At 43.4% G+C, this 19,522-nt stretch overlaps 1 protein-coding gene across 1 annotated transcript; it reads left to right on the plus strand.

The window, feature by feature from the left end:
* Positions 1-1,801: 1,801 nt before the first annotated feature.
* Positions 1,802-6,933, plus strand: LOC124035975 (protein fem-1 homolog C). The gene is made up of 2 exons (XM_046349986.1): positions 1,802-3,415; positions 4,076-6,933. The coding sequence occupies exons 1-2, from the start codon at positions 2,872-2,874 to the stop codon at positions 5,377-5,379; spliced, it is 1,848 nt and encodes a 615-aa protein (XP_046205942.1). The 5' UTR covers positions 1,802-2,871; the 3' UTR covers positions 5,380-6,933.
* The last annotated feature ends 12,589 nt before the right edge of the window (positions 6,934-19,522 follow it).

The following is a 19,522-nucleotide window of genomic DNA, read 5'->3' on the forward strand; positions in this document are numbered from 1 at the left end:
AGAGCGTCTGCTAAATGACTTAAATGTTAAATGTAAATGTAAAGGTAACTGCCAATATAAAGGAGACAAGTGTCTTGAAGTGTCTTAATAAAGCATTGGGACACCACAAGCTAGAACAGCTTCAATGCACCTTGCCACAGATTCTACAAGTGTCTGGAACCTTATTGGAGGGATGCGACACCATTCTTCCATGATAAATTCCATAATTTAGTATTTTGTTGGTGGTGGAAATGCTTTCTCAGATGCCGCTCCAGAATCTCCCACAAGTGTTCAAAAAATAATCAATTCAGTGCCCTGTGGATGGGTGCATTGTCATCCTATGGGGCAAAATAATGGTCTGCCCAGCATTTTTTAAGATGCTACTAAGCATGATGGGATGTTATTTGCTTAATTAACTCAAGAACCACACCTGTGTGGAAGTGCTTGCTTTCAATATCCCTCATTTACTCGTGTTTCCATTATTTTGGTGGTCCTTCTGTAGCTCAGTTGGTAGAGCATGGCGCTTGTAACGCCAGGGTAGTGGGTTCGATCCCCGGGACCACCAATACGTAGAATGTATGCACACATGACTGTAAGTCGCTTTGGATAAAAGCGTCTGCTAAATGGCATATATATATATATATATATATATATATATATATTTTGACAATTACCTCTATATTGTGATGCAGAATATCAGTATTATCAGGAATAGCTGATACATAAAAATCCACTCACTGCTCAGGTTGCTAATGATCAAGTATTTAATTTTGTTCTTTACAAAGGACGCAGTTGTGGGCCATGTACACTTGTGAACATCACGAAAGGTGCGGTTGTATACAACACCGAGAAATGTGTACTGAAACATTTTATAATTACATTGCCGTGATGATTTTAAGAACTGCAGAAAGCATTAAACTTTTTCTCAAATTAATCTTGATTCTATGTACACTTGGTGCTTGTTGATCAAATAATTTATCACAGGAAAAAAACATCCTCTGTACATTGTTCACTCAACCTCCAGGAGGTGGTAGTAAGCCAACAAAATATATGCAATGCATTCGCCATCTGCCTGTAAAGACATGCAAATATGTTATTATTCGTTTAATACAGTTGTATGCGCAGATGCCAACTTTATTCACAACAAACCCCAAAAACTAATGACATCTTGCTCAAACTCCTAAAACGATGGAGTCGGGTATTTGCCTTTAACTGCTATTGCGTAAGCGAATACAAGCGCATAAGCGAATATCAGCTCTGTGATTGGATGGTTTCCTTTTCAATAAATAGGAAATTTAAAAAACGCATTGTTTTCGAATTGACAGCAGTGTACGGTGGGTAAATGAGGGGACTCGGTTAATCTGTCCGGGTAGGCGTGTTGTGCACTGAGTTACAGTTGATTCTATTTGTTTTGGAACCGGGCTGCATCCTGGCGTGAGCCACAGGTACCCGTTCAAAGCCAAACGGCGAGGTCTGCTCAAAACAAATGTCACGTAACCAAGCACTTAGAGTAATGAGTAGGATTCTGAGTTTTCACAGGCAATAGTGATTTATCTTGATAAAAACGGTTAATATACATTCACAATGAAAAGTAATTTGAAAATGCAAGCATATTGTAATGAAACAGGCTGGGAGAGCTGGTCTCGAACCCTCGACGTTCTAGTCCTAAATCCAGGGCGCTATCATTTCGGGACGATGCACTACGCTACCTATTTTTTGACAACATGACAGAGCGGTGCAGATTACCTTTCAATTTATATAGTGCTCCTCCCTCGCCGTTTTTGTCCGTTCGTGTCACGTGTCCCACACCCCAGCATAATCGAATCCGCCCATTGAGTCGTGAGGATCTAATCAGTGTGGTGGGTCGACAGATTTGCCCGCCCCCCTCAAAGAACATTATAGAAAAATTGCCATACTAGCTAGTTTTTCTTGTGTTATTTCCTCTGGGATAGATTTAACGGGCGGGAAAAATCTACAACACAACAAGCTGATCAACGAAGAAAAAGAAGGCATCGCAATCGACTTCGGCTGCTGGACAATGTTGGCTAGCTAGCGTAGCTGTACATTAAATATCAAGCGGGGAGGATGTTCTCTGGCCTCACCATATTTCTTGATATTTAAACTGGATAAAACATCTAGATATACGTCGATTTACACATGGTTCTTTCGGAAAATGACATGCAGAATTAAGGCTAAAAAACTGCTTGATGAAATTAAAAAGGACGTCGGACAGCGTAGTCTAAACACGCCTAGCTGGGGCGTATTCATTACGCCGATTCTTTTGCAAAACGTTTCTCAGACGGAAGCGAACGGGACGAAACAGGGAGGGATCTAATCTGCATTTGTCCAATAGAAACTCGTTTTAGTTGCAAAACGTAATGTTTTTCAACTGTTTTGCAAATGATTACACCCCTGGGATGTATTCATTACGCAAACTTTTTACCGTTTAACAACCAAACGGAACGAAACAGGGCGGGACCTACCTGGATGTGCCCAGTAAACAATCGTTTCCCGTTTGGAGTTATCGGGTTGGCAACAGATTTTGCGTAATGATTACACCCATGCTATTTGGTTAAACAGTGCCGTAACTAGCTACCCAGACAATTTTATTAAGTTAGCTATATATCCGTCGCCAGCAAACGTTCAATAGGGAAGAGGGCAAAGCAGATCATGTCAATGTTAACAAATACGTTTTTCAGTCGCTAGCTGGCTGATTTCTGCCTCCCGTTTTGGCTAATTTAGCAATACGTAGTTAGCTAGTCCCCTAGTATCGAGTGCTAACCTATTCAAGGCTAGCTAGCGCCACAAACAAAGGCTTCTGCTCAACACCTGCCACATACTTTTAAGACGCTCGTGTCTTAATCAACTGTGTCGGTGAACAAAGCTGCATAAATGGATTTACAAACGGCGGTGTTCAATGCAGCCAGAGATGGCAAGCTACGGTTGCTTCAGAAACTTTTGGAGAACAAAACTGGCCTAGAGGTTACCAAATTAATGGCAGAGAAAACCAACGGTGCGACCTCTTTGCTTATGGCTGCAAGATACGGACACCTGGATTTAGTGGAATATCTTTTGGAGTGTTGCTGCGCACCCGTTGAGGTTGGGGGGTCAGTGAATTTTGATGGAGAGACTATCGAAGGTGCCCCCCCTCTATGGGCTGCCTCAGCAGCAGGACACCTGAAAGTCGTGCAGTCTTTACTTGGCCACGGTGCCTCTGTGAACAATACAACACTCACCAATTCCACCCCCCTGAGAGCAGCCTGCTTCGATGGGCATCTGGACATTGTAAAATACCTGGTAGAGCACAAGGCAGACCTGGAAGTAGCAAACAGACATGGTCACACATGCCTCATGATCTCGTGTTACAAAGGACACAAGGAAATTGCCCAGTATCTATTGGAGAAAGACGCTGATGTTAACAGGAAAAGTGTTAAAGGTGAGGTCACATTCAAAAGTTTATTTCCCTGTATTTTATATCCCCGAGTCTACCTGAGCAGCGAGGAAAAGGCCTACTACCTGGCAGGTGCTTTGCTCCGTTATGTCATGACAGATCAAAACCATAAACCATAAATGATGAAACATTCAGTAATTTGCTGTTAAACGCAGATCACATTTGTCTGATATAATTTTCCAAACTTGTGCATGTTTTTCAGACAGTCTTGAGGTAAATCCTCCATTTAGACATCTAATCGGGTCAAATAACAAGATGGAGTAATTTGTGTTTAAACCAATTAGGGGACATGATACCACTCAGGACTGTTCTAAATGTAAGCCTTGCAATAGCTCAATCACAAGATCTGCCCCAATCCATGAGAATTTTACCCCCTTGGCAGGTGCTTAGATTTGCACATTGATTACATCACTGGTCTACTCCTAGAGGGAAAGGGTTACAGGCAAGCATGTGGGAAGACATTTGCTTACCAGGTTATTTGACAAACATATTTAGTTATGACATGTAGCAATTGTAACCTTTTTGTCTCTTCACTTAAACATCTACTTTCAATGAATTTGAATATATATATTTATTTATTGCTAGAATGTCTGCAAAAATGGTTTCCAGTTTGCAAAACATGTATTAGTATTTCTTTCTTCACAGGTAACACAGCATTACATGACTGTGCTGAATCTGGCAGCTTGGAGATAATGAAGATGCTGCTAAAATATGGTGCCACCATGGAGAGGGATGGTTATGGAATGACCCCACTGCTGTCTGCTAGTGTGACTGGCCACACTAACATTGTTGACTATCTGACACAACACCAGCAAACAAACCACATGGAGAGGATAAATGCCCTCGAACTGCTTGGTGCTACTTTTGTGGACAAAAAGAGGGATCTTCTTGGGGCATTAAAGTACTGGAAGAGGGCCATGGACCTGAGATACAGTGACAGCAAAAATGTTCTTAACAAAGCTGAGCCAAAGCAGTTGATCATGGCCTATGACTATGCCAGGGAAGTAAGTAATGGGGAGGAGCTAGACAGCCTGATCTCAGACCCCGATGAGATGAGGATGCAGGCCCTGCTCATTAGAGAACGCATCCTGGGCCCCTCCCACCCCGACACCTCTTACTACATCCGCTACCGGGGAGCTGTATACGCTGACTCTGGGAATTTTGAGCGCTGCATCAACCTTTGGAAGTATGCCCTTGACATGCAGCAGAGCAACTTGGACCCCCTCAGCCCCATGACAGCCAGCAGCTTGCTGTCCTTCGCTGAACTATTCTCCTTCATGCTCCAGGACCGTGCTAAAGGCCTTCTGGGAACCTCGGTCTCCTTCAACGACCTCATGGGCATCCTCAGTAAGAGCGTGCTGGAGATTGAACGTGCGGTGAAACAAACCCAGCCTGACCCGGCCCAGCTCAGCAAGGCCCTCTCCATCATCCTGCATCTCATCTGCCTGCTGGAGAAGGTCCCCTGTACCGTGGAGCAGGACCATTTCAAGAAGGAGACCATCTACAGGTTCCTCAAGCTGCAGCCCTGTGGGAAGAATGGCTACAGCCCCCTCCACCTGGCCGTGGACAGGAACACCACCTGCGTGGGCCGCTATCCTGTCTGTAAGTTCCCCTCTTTCCAGGTCACCTCTATCCTACTGGAGTGTGGGGCGGACGTCAATTGCCGCGATGAGGACAACAACAGCCCCCTGCATGTGGCCGCCTCCAACAATCACCCGGACATCATGAACCTGCTGATTGCCTGCGGCACGCACTTTGACAGCACCAACTCCCTGAAGCAGACGGCCTGCGACCTGCTGGACGAGAAGGAGATGGCCAAGAACCTGATCCAGCCCATCAACCACACCACCCTGCAGTGTCTGGCTGCACGGGCTATCATCAAGCACAGCCTCGGCTACAGAGGAAACATCCCAGAGAAGCTGGAGACCTTTGTGCTTCTCCACAGATAATGACTATTAAAGATGTGGGCCACCACTCTCCTTGCCCCACGTGCATTCTTTTTGATTGTATTGGAGTCCATGATGAACATTGTGTGAACTCCCCCCCCCCCTGCGAAGCAAGAATTAAAAAGCAACTGCCCCTAAAAAGCAACTTCTTGCTTCTTGTTTTGAAATCAGCCTATCGATATGAGTCAAACATTTATTGTAGTGTCAAAATTGACTACAAAGTGTAAATAGGACAATTTTGGTCATAGTCTGCGAGATGATAGGGAAAAGACAGTATGTCACGGAATGAGGAGTACCCTAACATTTTCTCGGGTTGGGTTTATTTCAATCCTGCCCACAGCTGACAGCACCCAAGTAATCATAAATTTGGAGCAGAGCTGCACGCAACCATAGTATTTCCCATGGCCAATTTCGTTTGACATTAGATATTTCTACTGGGCTAGTTAGGGACCATCAGCAAATTACACAATGTACATGGCTGAAGAAAATAGGCCAAATCAGGAAGTGCAGCCCCCCTTTATAGCTCTGTGGCAAACTGATGGGGATTTTTAAAATATGCGCATGCACAATATTTTTAGCTGACTAATTTCTAAATTTTCCATGCTATTTATTAAGATATCATTGAGAGATTTCTCCATGCCCCATCTCTTTGTTTCTTTCTATCTATGCAAAGATGGTGGATTTTTTTCCATTACTATGTTGCCAATATATGGACTCTTAACTTTAATCATACATTCTTTATGCTCTCATTCAATGGTAATGTTCTCATGGTTTTGTGTCGGCGTAGTTGAGTGTAATGGAATTAACTCATTTCTCTTATCAAAACCATGAAGCTTTATGAAGTGGTAATGTTTGCAAATACCATAAGTGCTTTATTCCTCCTATGCACAGGCTATGATATGCGACTGTTCTGTGTTAGCACTCGTCTGTGCAATATTTAGCATCATATGTGGTGACTGCCTGTTCCTTTGTTTCCATAATTTGTTACACTAAGCAAAGAGGGATGTGACAATTGCTGAATACTGTTCGATTGGTAGTGTTGCGTGGTTTCATGTGTTAACTGTAAAAGGTAATTGTGTGCAGGTTTTGAGTAGGAGTGTATGCAGCCCATATGCTTCATGTTATTGATCTTTGAGCCTGATTTGTTCTATGGTGAGCTGAGCACAAAAACAATGGACACAGGTTTGTTGGATACTAGTATGGCCGTGCATGTAGTTTGAGTTTACAGGAAATTCATTGACATTGAGCTTTGTACGACATATCAATTATCGTATAAACTCTTCAGAGCTCTGACTAACCCAAACGTGAAACCTTTATATTTATCCAATTGTATTCTAATTGAAAAAAGGGGAGGCCTTGTACAGTGGGGCTGAGCTTTGTGAAATAACCCTGCACATTAGCTTTATTTGTGTGGTTAAAGGGCTTTTCATATTTTTAGAAATACATTTCACCGAACCATACAAATGTACAGTTCTACCAGGGAACTTGCTTTAATTCTGCACTTTATTACAACAGACTTTAAGAACCGATTTGACAATAAACCCATATTGCACTTGTCCTCATTGCCCCAGTGTTATGAATCAGCCCCAGATAGCTATGCAACAGGATGAAACTTTTGTGGTGACTTCCCTGCACACACCTAATTTTCTTTTCCCAGCACGTTAAAAATATTGCACAGTTACTGGATGTTCTTTTGAGGAGTCATGGTGAGTAATGCATTTAGCAGGTAGGGTGTTGCTCTATGACCACAGTAGGCCTCTGTAGCTGGCCATTTTACATTTACATTTAAGTCATTTAGCAGACGCTCTTATCCAGAGCGACTTACAAATTGGTGCATTCACCTTATGACATCCAGTGGAACAGTCACTTTACAATAGTGCATCTAAATCTTAAAGGGGGGGTGAGAGGGATTACTTATCCTATCCTAGGTATTCCTTAAAGAGGTGGGGTTTCAGGTGTCTCCGGAAGGTGGTGATTGACTCCGCTGTCCTGGCGTCGTGAGGGAGTTTGTTCCACCATTGGGGGGCCAGAGCAGCGAACAGTTTTGACTGGGCTGAGCGGGAGCTGTACTTCCTCAGTGGTAGGGAGGCGAGCAGGCCAGAGGTGGATGAACGCAGTGCCCTTGTTTGGGTGTAGGGCCTGATCAGAGCCTGGAGGTACTGAGGTGCCGTTCCCCTCACAGCTCCGTAGGCAAGCACCATGGTCTTGTAGCGGATGCGAGCTTCAACTGGAAGCCAGTGGAGAGAACGGAGGAGCGGGGTGACGTGAGAGAACTTGGGAAGGTTGAACACCAGACGGGCTGCGGCGTTCTGGATGAGTTGAAGGGGTTTAATGGCACAGGCAGGGAGCCCAGCCAACAGCGAGTTGCAGTAATCCAGACGGGAGATGACAAGTGCCTGGATTAGGACCTGCGCCGCTTCCTGTGTGAGGCAGGGTCGTACTCTGCGGATGTTGTAGAGCATGAACCTACAGGAACGGGCCACCGCCTTGATGTTGGTTGAGAACGACAGGGTGTTGTCCAGGATCACACCAAGGTTCTTAGCGCTCTGGGAGGAGGACACAATGGAGTTGTCAACCGTGATGGCGAGATCATGGAACGGGCAGTCCTTCCCCGGGAGGAAGAGCAGCTCCGTCTTGCCGAGGTTCAGCTTGAGGTGGTGATCCGTCATCCACACTGATATGTCTGCCAGACATGCAGAGATGCGATTCGCCACCTGGTCATCAGAAGGGGGAAAGGAGAAGATTAGTTGTGTGTCGTCTGCATAGCAATGATAGGAGAGACCATGTGAGGTTATGACAGAGCCAAGTGACTTGGTGTATAGCGAGAATAGGAGAGGGCCTAGAACAGAGCCCTGGGGGACACCAGTGGTGAGAGCGCGTGGTGAGGAGACAGATTCTCGCCACGCCACCTGGTAGGAGCGACCTGTCAGGTAGGACGCAATCCAAGCGTGGGCCGCGCCGGAGATGCCCAACTCGGAGAGGGTGGAGAGGAGGATCTGATGGTTCACAGTATCGAAGGCAGCCGATAGATCTAGAAGGATGAGAGCAGAGGAGAGAGAGTTAGCTTTAGCAGTGCGGAGCGCCTCCGTGATACAGAGGAGAGCAGTCTCAGTTGAATGACTAGTCTTGAAACCTGACTGATTTGGATCAAGAAGGTCATTCAGAGAGAGATAGCGGGAGAGCTGGCCAAGGACGGCACGTTCGAGAGTTTTGGAGAGAAAAGAAAGAAGGGATACTGGTCTGTAATTATGGCCATGTTTGGTTATGTTTTTGTTTTTCTCACTGTTCAACTTGTCTATCTTATTTGTGTAAAACATGGGTTAAGTGTCAACTAGGGGTTCTTTGTCATATGTTTGATCTCTTCAACTTTTCTCAACTCTGCTGAACAGTAGCCTAATTCTTCTCTGAAATGTTCTCAAGTGCTAATTTAAAACTGAAACAAGGTTGTTTTCTATGTCTGGTTGATTTGTGCATGTTCGTAGTTGTGGTCTGTCAAGTGTGGAAGTGAAATGCTTACTTACAAGCCCTTAACCAACAATGCAGTTAAGGAAAATGTGTTAAGTAAAAAATAACGGTTACAAATAATTAAAGACCAGCAGAAAAATAACAACAGCGAGGCTATATACAGGGTACCAGTACAGAGTTCATGTGCAGGGTAACCGGTTAGTTGAGGTAACATGTACAGTACCGTTCAAAAGTTATGGGTCACTTTGAAATGTCCTAGTTTTTTAAAGAAAAGCCCCCCAAAAATGTCCACTAAAATAACATCAAATTGATCAGAAATACAGTGTAGACATTGTTAATGTTGAAAATGACTATTGTAGCAGGAAACGGCATATTTTTAATGGAATATCGACATAGGCGTACCGAGGCCCATTATCAGCAACCATCACTCCTGTGTTCCAATGGCACATTGTGTTAGCTAATCCAAGTCTATAATTTTAAAAGGCTAATTGATCATTAGAAAACTATTTTGCAATTATGTTAGCACAGCTGAAAACTGCTGTCCTTATTAAAGAAGCAATGAAACTGGCCTTATTTCGACTAGTTGAGTATCTGAAGCACCTGCATTTGTGGGTTCAATTACAGGCTCAAAATGGCCAGAAACAAACAACTTTCTTCTGAAATGGGTCAGTCTATACTTGTTCTGAGAAATTAAGGCTATTCCATGTGAGAAATGGCCAAGAAACTGAAGATCTCGTACAGCGCTGTGTACTACTCCCTTCACAGAACAGAGCAAACTGGCCCTTACAAGAATAGAAAGAGTGGGAGGCCCCGGTGCACAACTGAGCAAGAGGACAAGTACATTAGTGTCTACTTTGAAAAACAGATGCCTCACAAGTCCTCAACTGGCAGCTTCATTAAATAGTACTCGCAAAACACCAGTTTCAACGGCAACAGTGAAGAAGCGACTCCGGGATGCTGGCCTTCTAATGTACCTGTCCTCTTGCTCAGTTATGCATCTGGGCTTCCCACTCTTCTTTCTATTCTGGTTAGTGCCAGTTTACTCTGTTCTGTGAAGGGAGTAGTACACAGCATTGTATGAGATCTGGATGGCAGGAAGCTTTGCCCCAGTGATGTACTGGGCCGTACGCACTAACCTCTGTAGCGCCTTACGGTCAGAGGCCGAGCAGTTGCCATACCAGTCAGGATGCTCTCGATGGTGCAGCTGTATAACTTTTTGAGGACCCATGCCACATCTTTTCAGTCTCCTGAGGGGGAATAGACTTTGTTGAGGGAAAGGTTGTTATCCTGGCACCACACAGCCAGGTCTCTGACCACCTCCCTATAGGCTGTCTCATCGTTGTTGGTGATCATGTCTACCATTGTTGTGTCATCAGCAAACTTAATGATGGTGTTGTAGTCGTGCTTGGTCATGCAGTCATGGGTGAACAGGGAGTACAGGAGGGGAGTGAGCATGCACCCCTGAGGGGCCCTCGTGTTGAGGATCAGGGTGGCGGATGTGTTGTTACCTACCCTTACTACCTGGGGGCGGCCCGTCAGTAAGTCCAGGATCCAGTTGCAGAGGGAGGTGTTTAGTCCCAGGGTCCTTAGCTTTGTGATGAGCTTCGAGGGCACTATGGTGATGAACGTTGAGCTGTCGTCAATGAATAGCATGCTCACATAGCTGTTCCTTTTATCCAGGTTGGAAAGGGCAGTGTGGAGTGCAATAGAGATTGCATCATCTGTGGATTTCTTGGAGTATTGCAGTGGGTCTAGGGTTTCTGGGATAATGGTGTTGTGAGCCATGACCGTAGTCATTTATGCAGGTTAACTTAGTGTTCTTGGGCACAGGGACTATGGTGGTCTGCTTGAAACATGTTGGTATTACAGACTCAGTCAGGGACAGGTTGAAAATGTCAGTAAAGACACTGGCCAGTTGGTCAGCGCATGCTCGGAGTACACGTTCTGGTAATTTGTCTGGCCCTGCAGCCTTGTGAATGTTGGCCTGTTTGAAGGCCTTACTCACATCGGCTATGGAGAGTGTGATCACACAGTCTGGAACAGCTGATGCTCTCGTGCATGTTTCAGTATTACTTGCCTCGAACATGCATGAGAGCATCAGCTGTTCCGGACGACTGATCACCCTCTCCATAGCCGATGTGAGTAAGACCTTCAAGCAGGTCAACATTCACAAGGCCGCAGGAAAGAATTGCATTGTTTCAGTGGATAAATAGTTTTATAGCCGTACAATAGGTAAATTTTTCCATATGGTGGTTGTTTAAAAACATTAAAAATAAAATGGTATACCTTAATGGACTATGGAAACTCACATTTTGTAGAACTGTTTTCCTCACTGGTCTACTCACATTATAGTATCATTCCTAATTTCTGGCCTTTCTGACCTTCTGCCGTGTCTTAAAATATCCCTGAATAATGCTCCACTGAAAAGGTGTCCTACATAAGGGCTCGCTCCAGTGTCTCCCTGCAGGTGTTTCAGTCAGCACAATGCCCATAAAATAGGCTAAAGGACAATGGCACACCTTGACTGAGACCAGTGCAAAGTCTTATAGCAGCCAGGTCCACATGCCATGCATAAGCAAATAAAAATCCCTTTACCTCTCGTATGGGAGCTCTTTACTTATCTGGTAAATTGTTGGGATTTTCCATTAGTAGTGGCTGGTGTGAGAAATTAGTCTCCAGCGTGAAAGATGGCAAAGTATTCAGACCCCTTGACTTTTTCCACATTTTGTTAAGTTACAGCATTATTCTAAAATGTGTTAAATATATATGTTTTCAGCAATCTACACACAATACCCCATAATGACAAAGTGGAAACGGGTTTGACATTTTTGCAAATGTATTACAAATAAAAAACAGAAATACCTTATTTACATAAGTATTCAGACCCTTTGCTATGAGACTCAAAGTTGAGCTCCATTGATCATCCTTGAGATGTTTCTACAACTTGGAGTCCACCTGTGGTAAATTCAATTCATTGGACATGATTTGGAAAGGCACATACCTGTCTATATAAGGTCCCATAGTTGGCAGTACAAGTCCGAGCAAAAACCAAGACATGAGGTCGAAGGAGTTGTCCGTAGAGCTCCGAGACAGGATTTTGTCGAGGCACAGATCTGGGGAAAGGTGCACAAACATTTCTGCAGCATTGAAAGTTCCTAAGAACACAGTGGCCTCCATCATTCTTAAATGGAAGAAGTTTGGAACCACTAAGACTCTTACCTGAGCTGGCCGCCTGGACAAACTGAGCAATCGGTGGAAGAGGGCCTTGGTCAGGGAGGTGACCAAGAACCCGATGGTCACTCTGACAGAGCTACAGAGTTCCGCTGTGGAGATGGGAGAACCCTCCAGAAGGACAACCATCTCTGCAGCACTCCACCAATCAGGCTTTTATGGTAGAGTGGCCAGACAGAAGCTACTCCTCAGTAAAAGGCACATGACCAGCCCGCTTGGAGTTTGCCAAAAGGCACTTAAATGACACTCAGCCCATGAGAAACAAGATTCTCTGGTCGGATGAAACCAAGATTGAACTCTTTGGCCTGAATTCCAATCGTCACTTCTGGAGGAAACCTGGCACCGTCCCTACGGTGAAGCATGGTGGTGGCAGCAGCATGCTATGAGGATGTTTTTCAGTGGCAGAGACTGGGAAACTAGTCAGGTAAAGGTAAAGGTAAAGATAAACGGAGCAAAGTACAGAGCGATATCTGATAACCTGCTCCAGAGCGCTCAGGACCTCAGGCTGGCGTGGCGATTCACCTTCCAACAGGACAATGATCCTAAGCACACAGCCAATACAACGCAGGAGTGGCTTCAGGATCAGTCTCCGAATGTCCTTGAATAGCCTGGCCAGAGCCTGGACTTGAACTCGATCGAATATCTCTGGAGAGACCTGAAAATAGCTGTGCAGCAACACTCCTCATCCAACCCGACAAGAGTTTGAGAGGCTCTGCGGAGAAGAATGGGAGAAACTCCCCAAATACAGATTTGCCAAGCTTGTAGCGTCATACCCAAGATGACTCGGCTGTAATAAGACACAGAACCACCAGACGAAGAAACCATGACATCTTACATAAGAACCCCCCCCCCAAGAGCTTGGTTAAAATAGGTAACAACATGGGGAACTCTGGGTCTAAACCTAGTATGAGGGACACATGTGGAACAATTTCAACAGGTCCTTTAAGTGAGACCTCAGCTAAGCTTTCACTGGTAAATAGAGGCCCGGGGGACACTTGAGCAGGCAGGCACCAATCTTCCTAACCACTACTGTGCCATGGCTTACCCCACTGAGTCAACAGTGAAAACAATGGGGCATATTTATAGGGAGAGGTGGCATGATTATAGCAATGCCATTTCAGAGCTATTTTAGTCTCCCAGTCTTCCTCTGCAAGTGGTAAGGCAGTGCCCTTGCCAGTTCTTTTACAGTGTTAGTCAGGGATGATTTTATTTGTCCTAGTGGTGCGACACTATTAAACAGATTTATCATCACACAAACTGACACCATTACACCCTGCTATCAGATTCCTGTGTAAAATGACTGATTTACATGTACTATTAAACGGTTTCATTTGCCTTCGTTTTGCACATTCCCTAGAACTTGAAATCCATTTATTGTGGTTACCTGAAGGACAAGCCTTAGAGCCGTAATGGAAAAAGTACCCAATTGTCATACTTGAGTAAAAGTAAAGATCCTTTAATAGTAAATGACTCAAGTAAAAGTTGAAAATCACCCAGTAAAATACTACTTGAGTAAAAGTATTTGGTTTTAAATATACTTCAGTATCAAAAGTAAACATAATTGATCAAATGTACTTAATTAAGTGTCAAAATGAAAAATATAAATATTTTCTCATTCCTTTATATTAAGCAAACCAGACGGCACGATATTCATGTGTTTTAAATTTACGGATAGCCAGGGGCGCGCGCCAACACTCAGGCATAATTTACAAACGAAGCATCTGTGTTTAGTGAATTCGCCAGATCAGGTAATAGGGATGACCAAGGATGTTCTCTTGATAAGTGTGTAAATTGGACCATTTCCTGTCCTGCTAAGCATTAAAAATGTAACAAGTACTTTTGGGTATCGTGTAAAAAGTACATTTTTCTTTGGGAATGTAGTGAAGTAAAACTTTTCAAAAATATAGTATAGTACAGATACTGTACAAAAAAATATATACTTTAGTCGTACTTTAAAATATTTTTACTTAAGTGCTTTACACCACAGCCTTAGAGGGACAAGCCTGTTATTTAATCCTCCATCATATAATGAAAGACTGATCTAAAAACGTTTATGATCCAAAAGTTGTCTGGGTGGTTACACTTACACACATTGATGCCCTAGTTTGTCTTTTACAGTACTGTGAGTCATATGCTTTGATCCAGTGAGAATCCAGAACAGGAGAGCAGAGCATATAATAAGTAAAGCCCCAGTCACTGTGCTGTGATGAGTTGTGTTTACCTCTCACTGATCTGAGAGATGGGTCTCACTTGTGCCTACAGTGATAAGGGGAAGCAGCTGTTAGCTTAGCATGGGGAGGACTTTTTGCTATCTGCTTCGGCCCAGTTCACTTGCCTGCCAAGGACGCTCAATCCCCTGGATTTATGCGGTGGTGTGCATTACCCTTGATTAGTCTCTACATTGCAGCTGATACCACAAGGACTGCCTCCAAGTCCTCAGCCTGCCATCATGTTCCTATAACCACCCCGTTTGCCTTTTTTAACAGGGCCTTTTTAGGCTGTCAACCTCTTCACATGTGAGCGTGGTCCCTGAGATGTGCTGTGAACTGCAATTCAGCGTTAAGATGGACTACGCACTGTTGTACCCGGCCACATTGAAGATTATGGTCAACGGATCACCTAAAAAGCTCTACACACCTGAAGAGGCTGCTGCGTTTATTGACTCTCTCGGGTAAATAACTCTAAGCTGCGCCTCCACAGCATTGGATAACTTTGCTTATTTTTGGTTGAATCCGATCATGAAACAGTGGTGTGAGTCCTCACGTACTCCAGCTCAGTAATATTCGTATCTTTATTATTTTTCTTGCTAAAGTAATAGTCACTATAGCTCAGGCTGAGATATGTGTGAATCCATATTGGTGCCCAGGCTTGGTTTTAGGTGGAATAGCCTCAATCTTCTTCTATTGATTTTATTTTCCATATATATAAAGGATGAGGCTATTGAGCGGCAATGCGGACTTAAGAGTCTACATTTGAGAGTGGAAATCCCTGTATGTTAGCTAGTGGGAAAACCCCCTTTTGGATCTTTACATGTTTAATTTTTGGGTTCAGTATAGTTCGAGTTCAGGGTTCATATTTTTTGTTTATGCTCAGTGAGATGGAGGAGAGTTCAACACATGGAAAAAGGTACCACCCCACTTTTACAGTAGGATCCAGTCTGAATATTGAATGGTCAAGATACAATGGCAGATAACAGACTGCGTGTATGCACGTGGAACATTAGAGGGAGCCATAACCCCATTAAGAGGAAGAAAGTATTGTCTTTTTTGAAAAAAGAAAATATTGATATTGCCCTGTTACAGGAAACCCATTTGGATGATAAGGAGCACTTGAAATTACAGCAAGGAGGATTTGGTCAAGTGTTTTTCTCATCATTTACATCCAGAAGTAGAGGGGTAGCAATTCTGGTGAAAAAGAACTTACCACTTAAGGTCTTGAATTGTGTGAAAGATAAATTTGGTCGCTTTGTTATAATTAATGGTACTTTACAAGGGCAGAACATTTCCATAATGAATATTTACTTCCCCCCTGCTCACCCCCCTGATTTCCTTACTAAAGCATTTCTAGACTTTTCAGAATTAAACTCAGACACTGCAGTGGTTGGAGGAGATTTTAACTGCTTGTTGAACCCCCTTATTGATAAATCTCCCAGCGGTATAGCTTCACTCTCTCCTCAAGCAAAGTCACTTACAGCTATTTGTGATGATCTGGGGTATGCGGATGTCTGGAGAGCTTTCCATCCCTCCAACAGAGAGTTCACTTTTTTCTCTGCACCTCATGGATGTCAGACTAGAATAGACTATTTTTTTATGCCCAGGACGTCTTTGCAGTCTGTTTTATCTGCTAGGATAGGAAGCATAGTCATATCTGATCATGCTGAGGTGATCCTGGACATAAAACTCAACGGGGCATTCAATCGGTCAAGACATTGGAGGTTGAACACAACCATTCTTAAAGACCATACATTCACATCATATTTTATAACAGAGTTTAAAGCATTTTTCTCTATTAACTCTCAATCAACAGATAACCCCTCGCTCCTTTGGGAGACCTGTAAAGCGTATGCCAGGGGTCTGATTATGTCATACACAGCTACTAAGAGACGGAAAAAGCGGGAAAAGCAAAAAATGTTAGAGGGTGAATTAGGAACTAAAGAGAAGGACTACATTAAAACGCCCACTCCTGCCCTATTAAAGGAAATATCAGTCATTAGATCAACGTTAGACTCTCTCCTAACACAGGACGCTGAAAAGAAAATGAGATTTGTCAGGCAAAAGCTATATGAACATGGCGATAAGCCAGGAAAGTACTTGGCATACCTAGCTAAAAAGAGGGCTGACTCTCAGTCAATTGCTACTATTACTGATTCTGATGGTAATCATTTATATGAAAATAAATTGATAAGTGACTCATTTAAGAAATTTTATACAAACCTTTATGCCTCAGAACTGCCAAAAGATGCACCCAAATTAATGGAGAACTTCTTTGGTAAGATTGAGCTCCCTACTATCTCCGAAGAACAGAGGTCCCTCCTCAATGCCCCTATCACCAAGGAAGAGATAATGTTCGCAATTAAGAATCTGCAAAATGGTAAGGCCCCAGGACCAGATGGGTTTTGTAGTGAGTTCTATAAAGAGTTCCATGGCCTGATCCTTGAGCCATTGCGTGATATGTTTAACCACTCATTTTCAAATGACCAACTCCCTCAAACGCTGAGAGAAGCCAACATTTCACTTATTCTCAAAAAGGGAAAATGTCCAGAGTCTTGTTCCTCGTACAGACCAATTTCCCTTCTGAATGTGGATAGAAAATTGCTTTCTAAAATTCTAGCCACAAGATTAGAGGACTCATTGCCACTAATTGTGAAAGGAGACCAAACTGGCTTCATTAGGGGCCGTAAGTCATGCAACAACGTCAGGCGGCTTCTTAATGTAATTCAAGCCTACCAACAAAGTGCTGTGGATGGTCTTGTGCTCTCCCTAGATGCTGAGAAGGCATTTGATCGTGTGGAGTGGTCTTACCTATTATTTGCTCTAAATAAATTTGGTCTGGGGGACAACTTTATAAAATGGGTGAAAGTTTTATATGATGATCCTCAGGCTGCTGTCCTTACTAATGGGCTACGGTCAAATAGCTTCCCTATACACAGAGGTACCAGACAGGGCTGTCCTTTATCCCCCCTCCTCTTTGCACTCGTTATGGAACCACTAGCCGAGGCCATCAGCCTGCTATACAGGGGCTGCTCATTGGTGATGTTCACCATAAAATAAGCTTGTATGCTGATGATGTCCTGATATTCATCTCTAGTCCCGAGACTTCAATTACACCTCTTATTAATATTATTGAATTATTCAGCGGATTCTCAGGCTACAAGATTAACCTTACTAAGTCAGAGGCTATGCCACTTGGTAGCCTGCATTCTGTACCTATATAAGAGTTTTCTCGAGATAGCTAAGCATATTCATGTCATGAGGCTAGTAAGCATAGCATCTCTCTATTAAATTTAATATTCAACAATTGATTACAATAATTAGATGTACAACCAATCCAAAGAAAGCTTAGGAGGGGGCTAGACAGCCCGCTGTGATGCTTTGTGGACAACGACTCCCATCGTTAGGGCAGAGAGACGTGTTTCTTGTCAGTATATCCATAATATTTGGTTATAATAAGAACAGCCTCCAATATGACTGACCGTTGTTTTCAACGTAATCAACTCACTGTCGAATACGCCGATTCGTGGGGGCTGACATCTTGCTAGTTCCGGTTTCAGGAGTCCATTACCAATTTCTTTTTTTCTTTTTTACAATTGAACCAAGATAGACCACAGCCTGTAATTTCCCATGTGAATCTATGAGTCAAAGTGGGCAGAACAAGCAAGGAGGTGGACAGCGCCAAGCACGACCTAGCGAGATCCTATTGGCGCGTGCTAGCCGATATCTGCATATTTCCGTTAGGGAACGCCTACTCTGCGAAGTCCGCGTGGGCATAAACTCAATTTGCCATTGCACTCCAAAACAACGCGATTTAAAAAAGGGTAAAGTCTACTAAACTTACTCCACTCTGTTCATAACATATTGTACATTTGGGAACATAACACTGTATTGAAATCAAATGTTTCACAGATGAGAATTTGCAGAATATCGGCCAAAATCCATCTAGTTTCATCTCTCAGTTCCGGTCAGTGGGGCATCCTCTCACTACCATATTTGGGAGTGAAGGAAACTTCAAGCGGATGCTTCTCACATTTTTACATCCAGTGATGGAGCCCAGTTTGACTGGCATGTTCACGAGCAAGCGGTAAATTGCCCGGTGCCTCTTAGGCCGCCCATTGTGAATCGCTTGTGGGCGTGCTGGCAGCATATAATACCTTTTTGATTGAGCGTCAATAATTCAACATATGAAGTATGTATTGAAGGCCTGGTTATTAAATGCCCAAATAGTTCAATGGTAATATGCTTTAAGACGCTCTGGTGACGAACACACTTTGCTTCCCTGTTTCCAATTGTCCACATGGATGGGATAACCTATTCAAGTAAGTAACGTTAAATACATTTCGAAAATGTAAAAAAAAAGATTTATTATTAGCTAGCTACAGTGCAGGCTAACTCATAAGCTGCTAAATGAGCTAGCCAACTTGACAATGTAAAGATGGCTAGCTAAATGAATTAAATATCACCAGCTACCTAACTTCATATCAGCTAGCTATCTTGATGTATTCATCACTGTAAAAACACAAACTCCAAATGCATTTGTAGGTAAGCTAGTAAACAACCATGGAGGTGGGTGAAAAGATAGAAGCCCCAACTCAACGCGAGAGAGTAGGCTATTCTGGATAGGGAAGGTACTTGTGTAGTTCCTGTCCCTAGAAGTGAGGCTGGAGATAATAGTAACATAATATTTTCAGTGCAGTGTAATGAAGTCTGTTTCTTGTGAGGTTTTCTGTCCTCAGATAAAGAGCTATGAAAGCCTGTCTAGAGATGAAGAGGTCCCAATGAAGGGCAGCGGTTCAAAGTCCTGGCCCTTGGGACTCAAAGGGGTGCACGTTTTGCTGATACAAATGATCAACTCTTCATCAAGCTTCAAGTGGTATTTATGTATTCATTTGTGATGCTAACCTTGATATGATCCTGTTATTGTCACATGCTACACATGCACATAACAAATCATGCTAACATTGGATTGATAGAAGGGATATTATACTTTAATCCACACTTTACCTGGTGATGTAAAAGTCTAATAATGACGTATTCTTCCATAATTCTACAGATACCTTGTAACTGGAGATTTTTTTTTCAAAATGATTGCCTACAGTTAAGATGTAGGGCACTGCAAAGTTGGGTGACCAGGACTACCTGGGACTGCCTCCTGGAGGAATTCAGGTGTGTGAAGGCTAACTGTGCTGTCCTGCATAACTTCATGAGAATGGACACGAGGACCAGGAGGGGATCTG

The sequence above is a fragment of the Oncorhynchus gorbuscha genome, linkage group LG05, assembly GCF_021184085.1.
Source record: "Oncorhynchus gorbuscha isolate QuinsamMale2020 ecotype Even-year linkage group LG05, OgorEven_v1.0, whole genome shotgun sequence".
Taxonomy (NCBI): domain Eukaryota; kingdom Metazoa; phylum Chordata; class Actinopteri; order Salmoniformes; family Salmonidae; genus Oncorhynchus; species Oncorhynchus gorbuscha.

Bases quoted from the DNA above. Each gene is read 5' to 3' on its own strand.
- LOC124035975 (XM_046349986.1), top strand. From the start codon at position 2,872: ATGGATTTACAAACGGCGGTGTTCAATGCAGCCAGAGATGGCAAGCTA. The intron at 3,416-4,075 runs GTGAGGTCACAT...CTTTCTTCACAG, and splicing joins TAACAGGAAAAGTGTTAAAG to GTAACACAGCATTACATGAC.